General features: G+C 40.9%; 1 protein-coding gene across 1 annotated transcript in view; it reads right to left on the bottom strand.

Annotated features, from left to right (window-relative positions):
• The window catches only part of CALD1 (caldesmon 1), a 96,540-nt gene continuing 83,568 nt past the window's right edge, over positions 1-12,972 (bottom strand). Inside the window, exons 9-15 of the mRNA XM_075712530.1 lie at positions 8,449-8,492; positions 8,279-8,357; positions 5,866-6,003; positions 4,780-4,875; positions 2,091-2,168; positions 1,731-1,764; positions 1-29 (exon numbers count right to left, since the gene is read on the bottom strand). Coding sequence (XP_075568645.1) covers positions 1-29; positions 1,731-1,764; positions 2,091-2,168; positions 4,780-4,875; positions 5,866-6,003; positions 8,279-8,357; positions 8,449-8,492 — 498 coding nt within the window. The remainder of the gene's footprint in view (positions 30-1,730; positions 1,765-2,090; positions 2,169-4,779; positions 4,876-5,865; positions 6,004-8,278; positions 8,358-8,448; positions 8,493-12,972) is intronic.

Here is a 12,972-nt window from a genome sequence, read left to right as displayed (position 1 = left end):
CTACGGCTCTTTCTCAAATTGTCTCAAACCTGCTGAGAAAGAGAAAGATTAAAGATGGCTTGAAATAACCCAAACATATTTCTAAAATAGAGAAGGCATGGCTCTAGATAAACAGACGGCATGTAAGAAGGCAGGACACAAGCTGGATGCTGTTGTGCTTGTGTACTGGGATTGCTCAGAGGTGGTCTCCAAGTGGTCTCCAAGTGGACAAGCAGGATTTCACCTCTCTCAGCGTCTGACAGCCCCAGGAAGCAGCTCAGGGAGAGATCAGGAACTTCCCACCCAGAAATGCGGGGGGTGCTGCACCCAGCACTCTCCCCAGCCACACGTGGGTAGCTGCCGTGCTAAGGCAGGCTCTGCTGCAGTGCTTGGTGCACACGCTCCGAGTCCATGGCAAGACCAAGAGCTGGCTCCTGAGAGCCTCCTCCTGCAACCCCTCTGCTGAAGCCCTCATCTTACTCAGCCGTAGAGGAGAGGCTCAGCAGCGACCGAACCGCTCAGCGGGGTCTGCTCCCGTAGGCAATGACGCACAACCACTAATGCCTTCCATGGGAGCAGAGCAGTGCCAACGCTGAGCGAGCCTGAAAAACCCTCTCCTAACAGCTCGGTTTGAAAAAGGATAAGAGGAGGAAGAAGGCAATTCTGGTTTGCATGACTCTAAACTGATAAGAAAAGTTCACAGGCATACCATAGCCATGGCTTCACATACGCATGTGAAGAAAAATGTGTGCACATATTAATGGGTAGAAAACCAAAAGTTTTTCTATATTTGATCATTTCATTCCTAGTGAAGAGTCAAGGGATGTTGCAAGACATCTTAAAGCTATTAAATTGATCAGTGAATTTCATTCTTCCCCACTGGTCCTTAGGCACATCTTTCCTTTAATCGGTTTTATTTGGAATGTGTTAGATTAAAATAAAAATTTAGAAAGTGCACAAAAGCTAGGAGGGGAATTTTGCTGGTTTCTTTCCCTACAATTAGGTTGTGTTTCTGAAACTAGTAGTTTTGAAATAACAGTAGTAGGACTCTTTTTGCCTTGAGAAGACACCAATGCACAGATCCAGCAAAAGCAGTGCTGCTGTTGAGTGCGTTTGAACGCCATTCCAGTCTGGGTATGCAGGAGCACATGAGACTCACAACCAGCCAGAGGAATTCTTTTTAAAAATCAACACTACTGAATTTTCATCAGGCTTCACCATTACCCAGTGGCAGTGTTTAAAATCAGATGCAGGGCTCGTTCTCAGTTGTACTGAAATCTTCCTTTTCTGCTCAAATAATGCTGCTGCAACAGCCTCGTTTTTGGGTTTCCCCTCTGCACTTATGAAAAGCATATCCATTCCTGCTGCAGCCTTTAAAAGAGCCTTTCCCAGATGCCTTGCATTTGCTGCAATTGGTTAAATGACCACCCCATTCCTCAGACCTTACACGGTTCAATGACGCTTTCCAGCTACAGCAAACATGCTATGCATGTCACACTAACAAGGCTTTGCAAACATGCCTGGAGCACTGCTAGACTTCAGTCCTCCTAGAAAGATGATTTAGGCTTCTTTCTCAAACATTCATGTTTTGATGGTATTACTATGGAGCTTTTGAAAGGTAAAGGCAAAAAGGAGGGGGGGGGAGTTGCATCAACTTTAACAGCCGTAGAATTTTAAAACTCAGATGTGCCTGTAAGAAAATGTGGCAAAGTTTCTATTTAATATACAGGTGTATTATCAGAATTACTTACCATTAGTCTCTGATTTTTTCCCCATAGCTGATACCTGTTTGAAGAAGTAATAAAGCATTATTAAAATTGAATATGGGAAAACACAGCTATTTATAAGAGGAAAAAAAAATGTACTCCATGCAAAGGACAGATTTCCACGCACAACACAGCTCTGCCAAATAAGAATATAAAAGTTACATGCTGCCCATGGCTTTCTGTGCCCCATTGTACTTTCTTTTATAGCTAAAAAGGCAGGTTAGTAACAAAAGACATGTACAGGCCTAATTCCAACTAACTGACTGTATGAAGGCAAACAGCACCTTCCCCCTAGAAAGCCTCCCACAGAGATATTATCCTTTTAACAATGCAGTGAAGTGTTACCTTAGAAGAAGATGACTTTTCAACTGACTGCTTCTCCCACAGATTACGTTTGCCGGATACATCTCCTGGTTTTAAATCCTGTATTTTTACATTAATGTCAGAGAACAAAAACCAACATTAGTTCAGGTTTATTTTAATTTGGTAGAGAAAAAGTTAAAATGCGACTTCCTCATAAGAAAAGTTGAGGAGCATCCACCAGTGGTAAATATTACATTGTCTATCAATTATAAAGCTGTTCAAAATGACACTTCACATAATCACTCCACACATATACATGCTTTACAAAAAAAACCAATACTGCTGCATCTATTTAGTATTGCACAGACTGGCCATAATTTACTACGTTCATCCTAGGGAGTACAGTGAAAAGTTACTGCACCATTTTTAAGAAAGCCAATTCCAATTTTTACAGAAAAAAAAGATCTTTTCAGAAATAGTATTTTCTACTAGGGAGGAATTCAAAAGTAGCTTGCCTCAGTTGTTTTAGATCAAAATCAAAATATTTCATTAAAAAACTATAAAAAACATGAAGAAGGACTTCTAATGCAACAGAAAAGCAGATCCTTTTCTGCATTCTTAAATATAGGTTTCAGGATTTAACACTGTAGTCCTTCATATCCATTTGAAGTTCCATTACATCCTTCAAAGCCTTAGCATGTACCAATCACTAGCCTGACAGAAAAAACCAGGTGAGGTAAAGTCATTAAAAAATAATAATATTCTCTGAAAATGAGTGTATATGGAGACTTTCAGCAAAACTCAGTAAAAATATTAAGCTGCTTCTTGGGGAGAAGCAGGGCTACAAATCAAGATGAAATATGCTAGGCTAATAGCAATGCACCTGCTTAAGGACAGATGGATTGGTATCTACCTTTGTGGTTGGCAAATAAAAGACTGTTGAAACAATTTTGGATGTAAGTACTGTCCTTTTCAAAAAGTGTTCAAGTCCTGCACAGTTTCCAGAATCTTGTTCTTGCCATCCGTAGATAGGTAGTTTTCTGCACATGAGAATTTCTAACTTGGGATAGAAAAATGCCCAGTGATGAATGGAAATGTGATTTCTGCAAGAGGTATTTGCACCCAACAGAGATGCCCTAGAATTGATCATAATTTACAGCCAAAGAGGGTTGCTGATGGTTAAGACTTTAAGCCAATTCTGTACTTCAAAAAGCATGTACAGCAGTAACAGAGGAAGGAAGAAAACAGCAAAACTGCAGTGGACCTTATCACAAAACTACTTGCAGTGGACATTATCACAAAACCACTTCCATAAACCTGAAATCATTTGGGATCTGTGATTTAGGTTCACCATGAAACTAATTGAGTTCTTTGCTCCCTCTACTTTTAATTGAATGTTGTCCCAAAACCCAGAAGAATCTTGATGGTCACAAAAGCTTCAAACGATTCTTTATTTTGGTGGAATGTGATGGGGTTAGGAAGTTATTTGCTAACTAAGAAATTCTAGGTTTCCCTTTCATTTATCCTGGTAAAAAAAAAAGTAAAAATCACACATTACAGATGTATAGCATTCTTCATAGCCAATTATAAACAGGTTTACCTGACCACCTTAGCAAACAGACCCCGAAAGAAGAATAGGAGGAGGGCAGCTTCCTTCAAGCAGAGATATTGAAAGAAGAAAGAACAATCTATTGAGAAAGAAGGAAATGAAGACATAGACAGAAACAGTTGGCTGAGGGGAAAACAAGAGGTTAGTTTTACATTATCTAAAAGATGCAACTTAAAAGAAAGAGGAAAATCTGGAGGCAAATTCTGTGCTGGATTTCAGTGGTTGTGAATAAATACAGCGACAATGACTACTTTTGGTTCTATTTTCATGTCCGTAAGGACACAATCTCCATGCAGCTACCAGTAAATACTGACATTAGGGACAACACAGCAAATTTCAAGCTCCTCTCTGGGAAGAATATGAGTGTGAATTGAGAAACCATTTGTCAGGCTGCACCGTTTATAAAAGGCAAGTGGACTGGCAGAAAAACACTACACAAAGATATAGGAAGAAACCAGTTCTTTAATAAAATCCCAAACTTGAATCGCTAACACCACAAGTGATGCCCTGCCATTCTCCAATACGGATGCCTGCGCTCCAGTTCCTCATCCCTACCCTTCCCCACCCCACAATGACCTGTTTCTGTTCCTTCCCACATCCACATTGCTGCTTCCTACACTCCCAGCTTATTACTTTGATAGCATTTTCTGCTCTGATTCTTGCTGAAGTAATGGGCATGCTGAAGGGCCTTCAGTAGAAATGACTTAGGCTCTTAAAGGATTACAGTATTTCAGTTGTGTTTAAAAATATAAGTGGAAAATTTTTACAGGGCAAGGGCCAAAGCACAAGTGTTTCATCCAAGGTCTATGGCTGGTAATTTCTAAATTAATGATAGGCCTTTCACAGGTGGTAGATTCTCCACTTCTCTACCAGAGAAGTGCTTCTCTAAGCACTGTCTTTTTAGAGCACCCCTAATCTTTAACATGAGAACTGCCCTGTTTCATAACACCCTTTTCTGACTACCCAGAATTCAGCAGCCAGAGGGTTTCTGTGAACTTCCAAGCGAGGACATGGAGCAAAGTTCCTCCAAATACCATCAGCTGGTTGAGGAGGCACCATCACCACCTCTGCCGCAGGAGACAACCCACCTACCGAAGAGATGGTTGTTGCAAGTTTACTTACAGAAGGTTTTGGAGCAGGTGATTTGTTGCTCTCTGGGGTCTTGGTTAACCATTCGTTGATACGACTGGAGACACCAACCTTCAGTCCAGCTGTTTCCTGCAAAATAATAAAATCTAATCAGAAGACTTTCAGAATAGCTTTTGCTATATTTTCCATGGTTTAGATTTAAAAAGAAAGCCAAGCCTGAGTTTAATATAGAGGTCCTCACTGAGACTATGGCTAGCTAAGAGTCATCCTGTGTGCTCTCAAGATATTGTCCCTATGAACTGCACAGTACTACTACCCTCTAGTTTTCAATAATGATAAATGTGGACTGACAAAATCATTTCCACTTTGGTGTTAACCCAGGAATAAACGTTAGACATATACCTGCTCTTCCTGTCGTAATCCCAGACTCCATGGAGAAAAAAATCTTTAGCTTAAAAGAAGAGACACCAGTCTAAGTCTACATTTTTGTTTTGTTAAACTAAAATTTTTCAAAAAAACACACATAATAGAGGGGTTAAGTGGCCTAAAATTTAAATCATTAAAATACCTTTTTAAAGGGTTAGAACAAGTTACTGAACTTTCTACCTGTTACTATCTGTAACAACCCCTTTCAATCCACGGCTCAGTTTTTTGGCTATGATGAATGCTCATCAACTCACATCAATTTACAGAAAGGAAATGTTTCCTTAGGGATTTATGTAGAAAAGATAAAGGCCTCACAAATGCTTCTATGCATTATCTATAAAACATCATCATTATCTTGCCTATTTAATCCTCCTCTGCCCCCCCAAAGAATCTTTCCCAACACAAAGAATTTCTTTGTACTCCGCTTGAACTACCCAGATATATTTGTCTAAGATATCTGATGTGGCTCTGGAATGTCTCATAACTTAGCTCAGTATGTCACTAAATTCTTCCGTTACACTCAATATTGCAGCAACACAATTTTGTGGGTTTCTGAGGACCTCAGGATCCTTTGGGATATTCTTCACCAGTGATGTCAACAGCAGGAGCCAGGCTTACTCACAGGAACATGAATGGCAAGGTCAAGTCCATAACATAATTCTTTATAATCACTATGTAAAATTAAACACATACCTTATTTGGTGTTCCTGTCCCAGAGGGTGATGAAAAAACATTCCCTTTCTCCCACATGCTCTTGATATTACGGACACCCTCAGCTGGAACAGGAAGGTCGGAGGCTGCTGGCTTAGCTGGTCTTGCAGCCTTTGTGCCCTGCAGAAGAATTGAGGCCAGTTGGTGTTTGGCATTAAGAGCTGGAGTTGCAGGGTGGTTTGACTCTGGGGCAGTGCTGGGGAATGCAGCAGCTCTAAGTGGTTCTAGTGATGATCACACAAAGATGGAAAGGAGTACCCAGCTCAAGAAATGCCATTGAGACTCTCCCCCTTTTGATTTGCAGTTGCACCCTTGACACAACCAGCTATGAAAACTGCAGTCACTTAACTTTTGCGTTTATTACATTTCTAAAGCTCATGGCAAGCCACAGCTCTGCACACAACTGCTCCAAGGTTTTCATTTGTCCTCTGTCAAGTCTTAGCGCCTGCATCCTGTAAGCATGGCTCTTTCAGGGACACAGCTAAGGAAATCCTTATGCAGAGGCAGGGGAGAAAGGCTGCTCTGTCATTCAGCATCAGACTCTGCTCCATCTGTCCCAGACGACTTAACCTCACCACTCAGGATTCTAGGGGTAAATTTCAGCAATTACATTATATTTGGAATGAGGTGGTTTCCTAAAGAGTGGGAGGTTGAGGGATTGGGGTTTTTTTGGCAGTGTGTCTTTTACATGGTTACCAAAAACACTGTACTGGAGTACCAAACTCCTCCTGTTCCTTCTTTTCAAAATTCTTGTACATTTTACATAACACAGATTTGAGGAGAATAAGAACCTGTGTGAGCTGAGGCTTTGCCTCTCTAGTTGCAAAGCAAGTCAGATTTAGAAACTTTTGGAAAAATCAGAAACTCATCAAAGGAAAAATTTCAGGTCAGATGGGAGCTGTATATAGCTGTGAAGCTGCACTGCCTGCCTCTTGCCATAGAGTTATGCTTTTTAATATCTAAATGGAGCATAAAGACTCAGGACCTTAGCACAGCCCTACTGAAAATACTGAAGAACCTAATATAAGCTGGTGGCTGGGCTGGTCCAGTGTTTATGGGTTGACAAACCCTGACTTCACTATTACATCATTTTCTTATGACAGATGGAGCTGTATCTCCAACCCATCCACTCTCTTTAAGGAGTTTAACATCAACCCCCAGTGCCAAATTAAAGCCCTTGGTCACTCTAGGGTAGTTATGCCTCATCCAGAAAAGGCGCAGAGCGAAGTGGAAGAACAGAAGCTGTATGCTCCTACTTCAATGATATGAGGACTGCTGGGTGCCGTGCTGACATTCATCTCTAATGGAGGGGTTTAAGCTAACTCCAGCTCGATTTAGGTGCTGGAGGCAAGCCTGAGCCTTCAGTACTGTCATGCATGCACTTTTTTCATGAGGAACTGACACACAGTATAAAACTCTCCAGCACTGTTAACCTTCCTAGCAGAAAGGTTAAACTGACAGCAGTCACAGAAAAAAGCCTTTGTTAATTGATCTTTAATTACTAAAGTTTCCTTTCAGTTAAAGGATAATAAAGCCTAACCAATTAATACCTTAATGGAATGCCATGCTCAGACTCTATACGTGAACAAGAGGACAAAAAAAATCCAGCAGGGAATGAAGAAGTGCTAGACCTTAATCACAGCTATCAAGATAATATCCCTTTTTATACTGTTCTATTCCCATGACACTTACTCACCCAGTCCAGTTGGCCTGTTATATTAAGCAGTAGCTTTCACGTTGCCTGTACTCACTGATTTACATAAAAACAGCTAAAAAAACCCAAACCAAAACAAAAAACCAAACATTTATTTTCCCTTGGACTATGAAAAGAAAAAGCCCTCAATTCTGGCTTCAAGGCACATTATTAACCACTACTTGTCAAAAATCACCTGGGGTCAAATTCAGCATTTTATTTTGATTGTTTTTCCTTCGTCGCTACTTAACTCCCTAGTTCACTGAAGTGGCTTTCTTTGCCAAGGAATTTCACTCTGAAGTGGCAGCCAGCAACACAGGCCCAGTTCCTTGCTCTCTTAAATAAGCTAAGTCAGCTTTGCTCAGGATGACCATCAGCTCTCCGCTGATAGTACTCTCATCAGCCAAGAAGAGGATGCAACTGTCACTCAAGAGATGCTGGCTGAGTCCTTCAAGAGCTACTCCAAGCTTACAAAGCAGAGTAAATTGTAGCATGAAAGGGAAGACACCAGTCTGAGGTTTTGGTTAGATAAATATCCAGATGTTGGTTATAGGTGTGCCTCAAGCATTTTGTTCTTCAAGTCACATTAAAAAAGAGTTTGTGACCAAAAACCCCTGAAATTCTTGAACAGTAAAACATAGGCTGATTGAAGTCCCAAAAGCCATTAGTAACTAGAGCCATCGTGACCCGGAATTAACTTACCTCAATTGCACTAGTGTATTGCTCAAGTCTACTGTCAATCTTTGAGACAACTGCTGTCGTGTGGGTGGGTTTCATGCCACTGTAGGAAGTAGAAAAAGAGAGAAATAAATTATTATTCCCTCCAATTAAACACTGCTGTTTTGACTGAACCTACTGTTTTATTGCTTTACCTCTTCTGAGCGGATTTGTTCAAAAATTCTGCTCGCTCCTCTATCTAGAAAAGAGAGATGCAAGAGCTATAAGTTTAAAGTTAATAAAAAGGCAGCTTGTACAATGCCAGACTAAAATGTCATTTTAAATGACAAAAGGTCAATCTGAAAGAGATGCATTCCAACAGAAATCACGACAGACACGCACACAGATTTTATAGTTAGGAGCCTATTATGCTACAGATTCATAAGGGTGGATATATTTTCTGCATTAATATTTGCATCCTGCATATTTCTTCAGTGCCTCATTTATAACAAGAGAATAAACCACCAATACAGAAAGGAGAAAAGGGAAGAAGTTTGCCTTATGAAAGGGGCTGATATTCACAAAATCTATGTCAAATTTCCTCATCTCTCCCACATAAGAGCAACTATGTATCTCTTGAGACAGACAGCAAATTTAATAAAGTTTTTCTGAGTTGAGGCATCAGACTAGGCCAGGTTTGGACTTCAGCCACGCACCCTATCTCATGCATGTTTTTGCAGGACACTGACAATTTAATTTGAGCTCAAAAAAACCCAATCAGACTGTACTCTGCTCATGTTCAGCAGGGTCACTGCTGAGTCAATATCTACCAGCTGTTATTATACAAACTGGTATCTTACATTTCATCATTATTTTCTACTCTGTGTGTAGGAAAATACTGTAATGTTTCCAGTGAAAAAGAATCATGAAGGTCTCCTAAGACTTGTGCTAAATCTCTCGACAATTTGAAAACAAAAAGACTCCATCCCTGAATAAAGTTTTAAAACATTTCATGATGGGAGGGGTGGGGTGGGGGGTGGTGGTGTGTCTATTTGCATTCTGGGTCAGGAAATACTTTAATTAACTTCCTCATGTCTCTTCCACATTGCATTGTTCCACTTCTTGTCTCAGGCTCTACAGTTTCACTTAAGAGTAAAATATACACAAGCAGCTCCAGGGGATAGAAATTACTGTTAATCAGCCTGTCTGGATTCCTGTGGATTCCCCAGTCTCAGTATGGGTTGTCCATTTTCAAGTTACTTTAACAGTGACTGCTGTGGCATTCGTGCCTTCAAAATAAGGCCGTGAGAGCCATTCCTTTAAATGGTTCTCCTCGGTGCCCTTAGCATCCAGGCTGTACCAGAATACTAAATCCCACAACAATCCCAGCAAAAGGCATGCATGTTTTATTTCTCAAGCCCATACAAGCAAAAACTGAGGTAGTTCCCTTCAGTGCAGAATTTGCCAAACAAGCTCACTGGAGAAACTCCAGCTAGCAACAATCCAGCTCAAAGGCACCTCTAAAAAGATATATATACAGTTTACAGAGTAATTTACCCGAACAGTTTTAGTTGCCAATATATGATCTAAATACAGTCCTGAGCGGAAAGATGAGCTTTGCTCGGATATGTACCGACTGTTTCAAGGCACTGTTGTCACAAGGTGGCAGCAACACACCAGGCAGGAGCTGAAGAGCCATGCACACCCACACGGGTCCGGAGCTGTGCCTCTTCCTCTGCCAGCCTTAACAGTTTACAACTTAGTTTCACCCAGAGGAAATACAGTCGGTATTGCCATAAAACGAGCAAGTAAATTATTTGAGTAAAAGTGACTAAACAGTTCTACGATGGTAAGGTAACTTATGTCACCTGTCCTCAATTATGGTACAGCAGGAAAAGTTTCCCACAACACTGATTTCTGGGTCATAACCAGCAATGCACCAAAACGATGAGTTATACCAACAAGAGTTTCTCCCGTGCTCTGCATGAACACGTAATTACCTCTCTGCACCAATCAGTGAAACCCTGGCTGGCAGCAAGGACAAAAAAAATGGACTACCTCAAAGAACCAGGACTCAAGGCAACGATCTAATAATTCATTTACAGATGCTTCTCGTTCAGATGAACTGAGATTCCACTTGAACTCTTACAAAAAGGACAGATCTTAAGAGATGCTAACAGTAAAGTCTTTATAGTCTTCCTGTGTTCAGGAAGGAGAGACGTTTCTACACAGCAGGAAAACCTGGCGACAGCAGTCACTGGTATAAGAAGGGCATAGGTTGGGGAAAAGACGGACGTGTATTCTTGGGGCTGTAGTACAAAGGCATGGGGTCATTCTTAACTGGCTGGAATCAGTGGTTCTCAGAGCACCTGCTGTGGTATCAGGAATAAGTCAGGGATTGTTCAGAACAGGAGAGTGAGGAAGCAAACCACAAAATAATTTAAACAAGAAAGCAGAGTTAAGAAACAACCCTCAGAGCTGAACATGGTCATCTTCCCAAGGAAGACGAGGATGGGTAAAACATTTTCTGCACATGTATATGAGAATTTGTTCTAGAGCATCTTCCTCAAAACATAGCATGCATGGAACAGAAGCATACATTGAATACACTTAGAGCAAACACACCTGTATACACACATGTATTCAACACGTAGGTCAAATACATTTAGACTGCACAGCAACATCTAAAGGTCATTTATCCACTGCACACCACACAAACTCCATGCAAAGAATTTAAAATGTTTGGCACATACAGTAAACAGTATTACAAAATAGATCTGTAAGAGAAATAGGCAAAGCAAGGTGGTTAGAAAAAAATGCAAGATATTTCCTCAATTTGAGATCAGGAAATAAGGACAACCTTTTTGCTGCGTTCATTTTAACAGGATCTTGTTAAATAGCTTGGACTATGTTTTGTCACCATGGAACACTTTCCAAAGCTTCTGACACAGAACACACACGTACTCCGAAAAGTCAACCTGCTGGCCTCTAAATTATGACCAGAGAGAAAGAACATAGGATCTCACGCTGCATCTTTCCCACTAACCTCAGTTGCTTGACAGTTAAGCATTTAGTCAAAATTACTCATTTTTGGTTCCCTCTATAGTCAGTCGAGAGGCAGAGGACCTCACCTCACCCTAGGAAAGGTAGGAATGCTTGTTCACTGAGGGTGGCTCTTGCTCTCTCTATTAACTGCCAAAGAAGCTTAGATTAGACAACAAAATGCCTAGATGCACCCTACCCTTCTGCTGGTAAAGTCAGATGAAATGAAACTAACGGACATAAATCAAAACCATGCGGAGTCTCACACCTGGTTAGGGCCTTACTCAATGGGGTCGGCACATACCAGCGGCAAGGAATAAATTAAGCAAGATGTTATACAGAGATATATGTATGCATTTATCCACATTCAGTATTATACAGACATGTTTTGTTTGCTGATTGTGCAAGAAATATCTTGCCTATTAAAAAGGCAGTTAAAGTGTGGGTGTCAAAGTGCACTGTCTTCCGTCTGTACATTCTCCAAGAACAGAATGGAAGAGGATGAGTTAACACACAATTTGAGCCAATGACTTGGGAAACAAAAAAAGTTTAGATATTCCAGGTAAAATGTGCTTCATACAAAGGTATTAAATGATTCTTAGGAATTTTAAACTGTGTATTAGATATTATGCGACAAAAAGTGTTGTAAACTGATATATAGAAAAACTCTTCCCAAAAAAATGGGTCAAAAGAAGAAGGAGAATAAGAAATGCATGCAGAAAACAGAAATCCCTGTATTATAATTTTGCCTCATATCCAACAGGTGGAAGAACCTTGTGGAAATCCATTTTGAGTAGTAGTTCCCGGGATTAAAGTGGCTTCTCCTTATCCTCCCTGAGCAGCTCATCCACTCTTTTGCTTCATTAAGCAGGGTTAGGCTTTTTCCTGCTGTCAGCAGCGTCTGTGCAGAGTGCACCAATTTACTTCAGTTTACCTGCCAGACTGACTAGAGTGCTGCCATCAGCATCAAAGATGGGGGAAAAACAAAGGTCACAAATCCTGTTCTTACCACTCTATCTTCCCTGTGCTATTAACAGTAGCTCATCTAGGAAGAACTGATTGTATAGAGTCTAATTCTTTCCAGTCACTACTCCAGCTGTCAGGTATTGAGAGCAATAATGAGATAGGACAGGTCTTTAAGGAAAGAAAAAAAAAAAAAAAAAGCCCTGAAAAGTCCTATCTCCTGCCTCAGCTTTCAGCATTGCCTTGCAGAGTGTGTGGGCTGCCACATCAGCCCGTGTTTACCAGGAGACATTTTCTGCAAAGACAGGAGACATCCCAGGCTTCCGGCCTCCTGCCATTGCTTCCTCCCCTCAATGCCTAACAGCTTTTACATTTCTGTATTGGTGGAGCTCACCCCCAAGAGGAGACTTAGTATTGAAATATCCTGTTCTCTCCTGACTAATCTAGAGAATAGTTATACAAGAAGTCAATAACACTCCTTCCTAAAGAAAACATGAGGAATGAACTTGTCTAAAAAGGAAAATGAACAAAGATTATGCAGTAAATCTCATTCTTCTACTGCAGCACTCTTTGTGTGAACTAAACTAGGGAAAGCATGAGCTAGAGCAGGATGGGAGAGCAGCAGAGGTTGTTCCAGTCTTCGTCCTTATAAAAAAAACAAGATAGAGGGCAGAGGCTGAACAGAGGTTTGGTACTGCTGCTACAGCCTGCAGGGACTCCACCAGCCCTGAGAA

The sequence above is a fragment of the Pelecanus crispus genome, chromosome 1 (assembly GCF_030463565.1).
Source record: "Pelecanus crispus isolate bPelCri1 chromosome 1, bPelCri1.pri, whole genome shotgun sequence".
Taxonomy (NCBI): Eukaryota; Metazoa; Chordata; class Aves; order Pelecaniformes; family Pelecanidae; genus Pelecanus; species Pelecanus crispus.
Note: the sequence above shows the minus strand (reverse complement) of the source record. Positions and strands in the feature narration are given on the sequence as shown.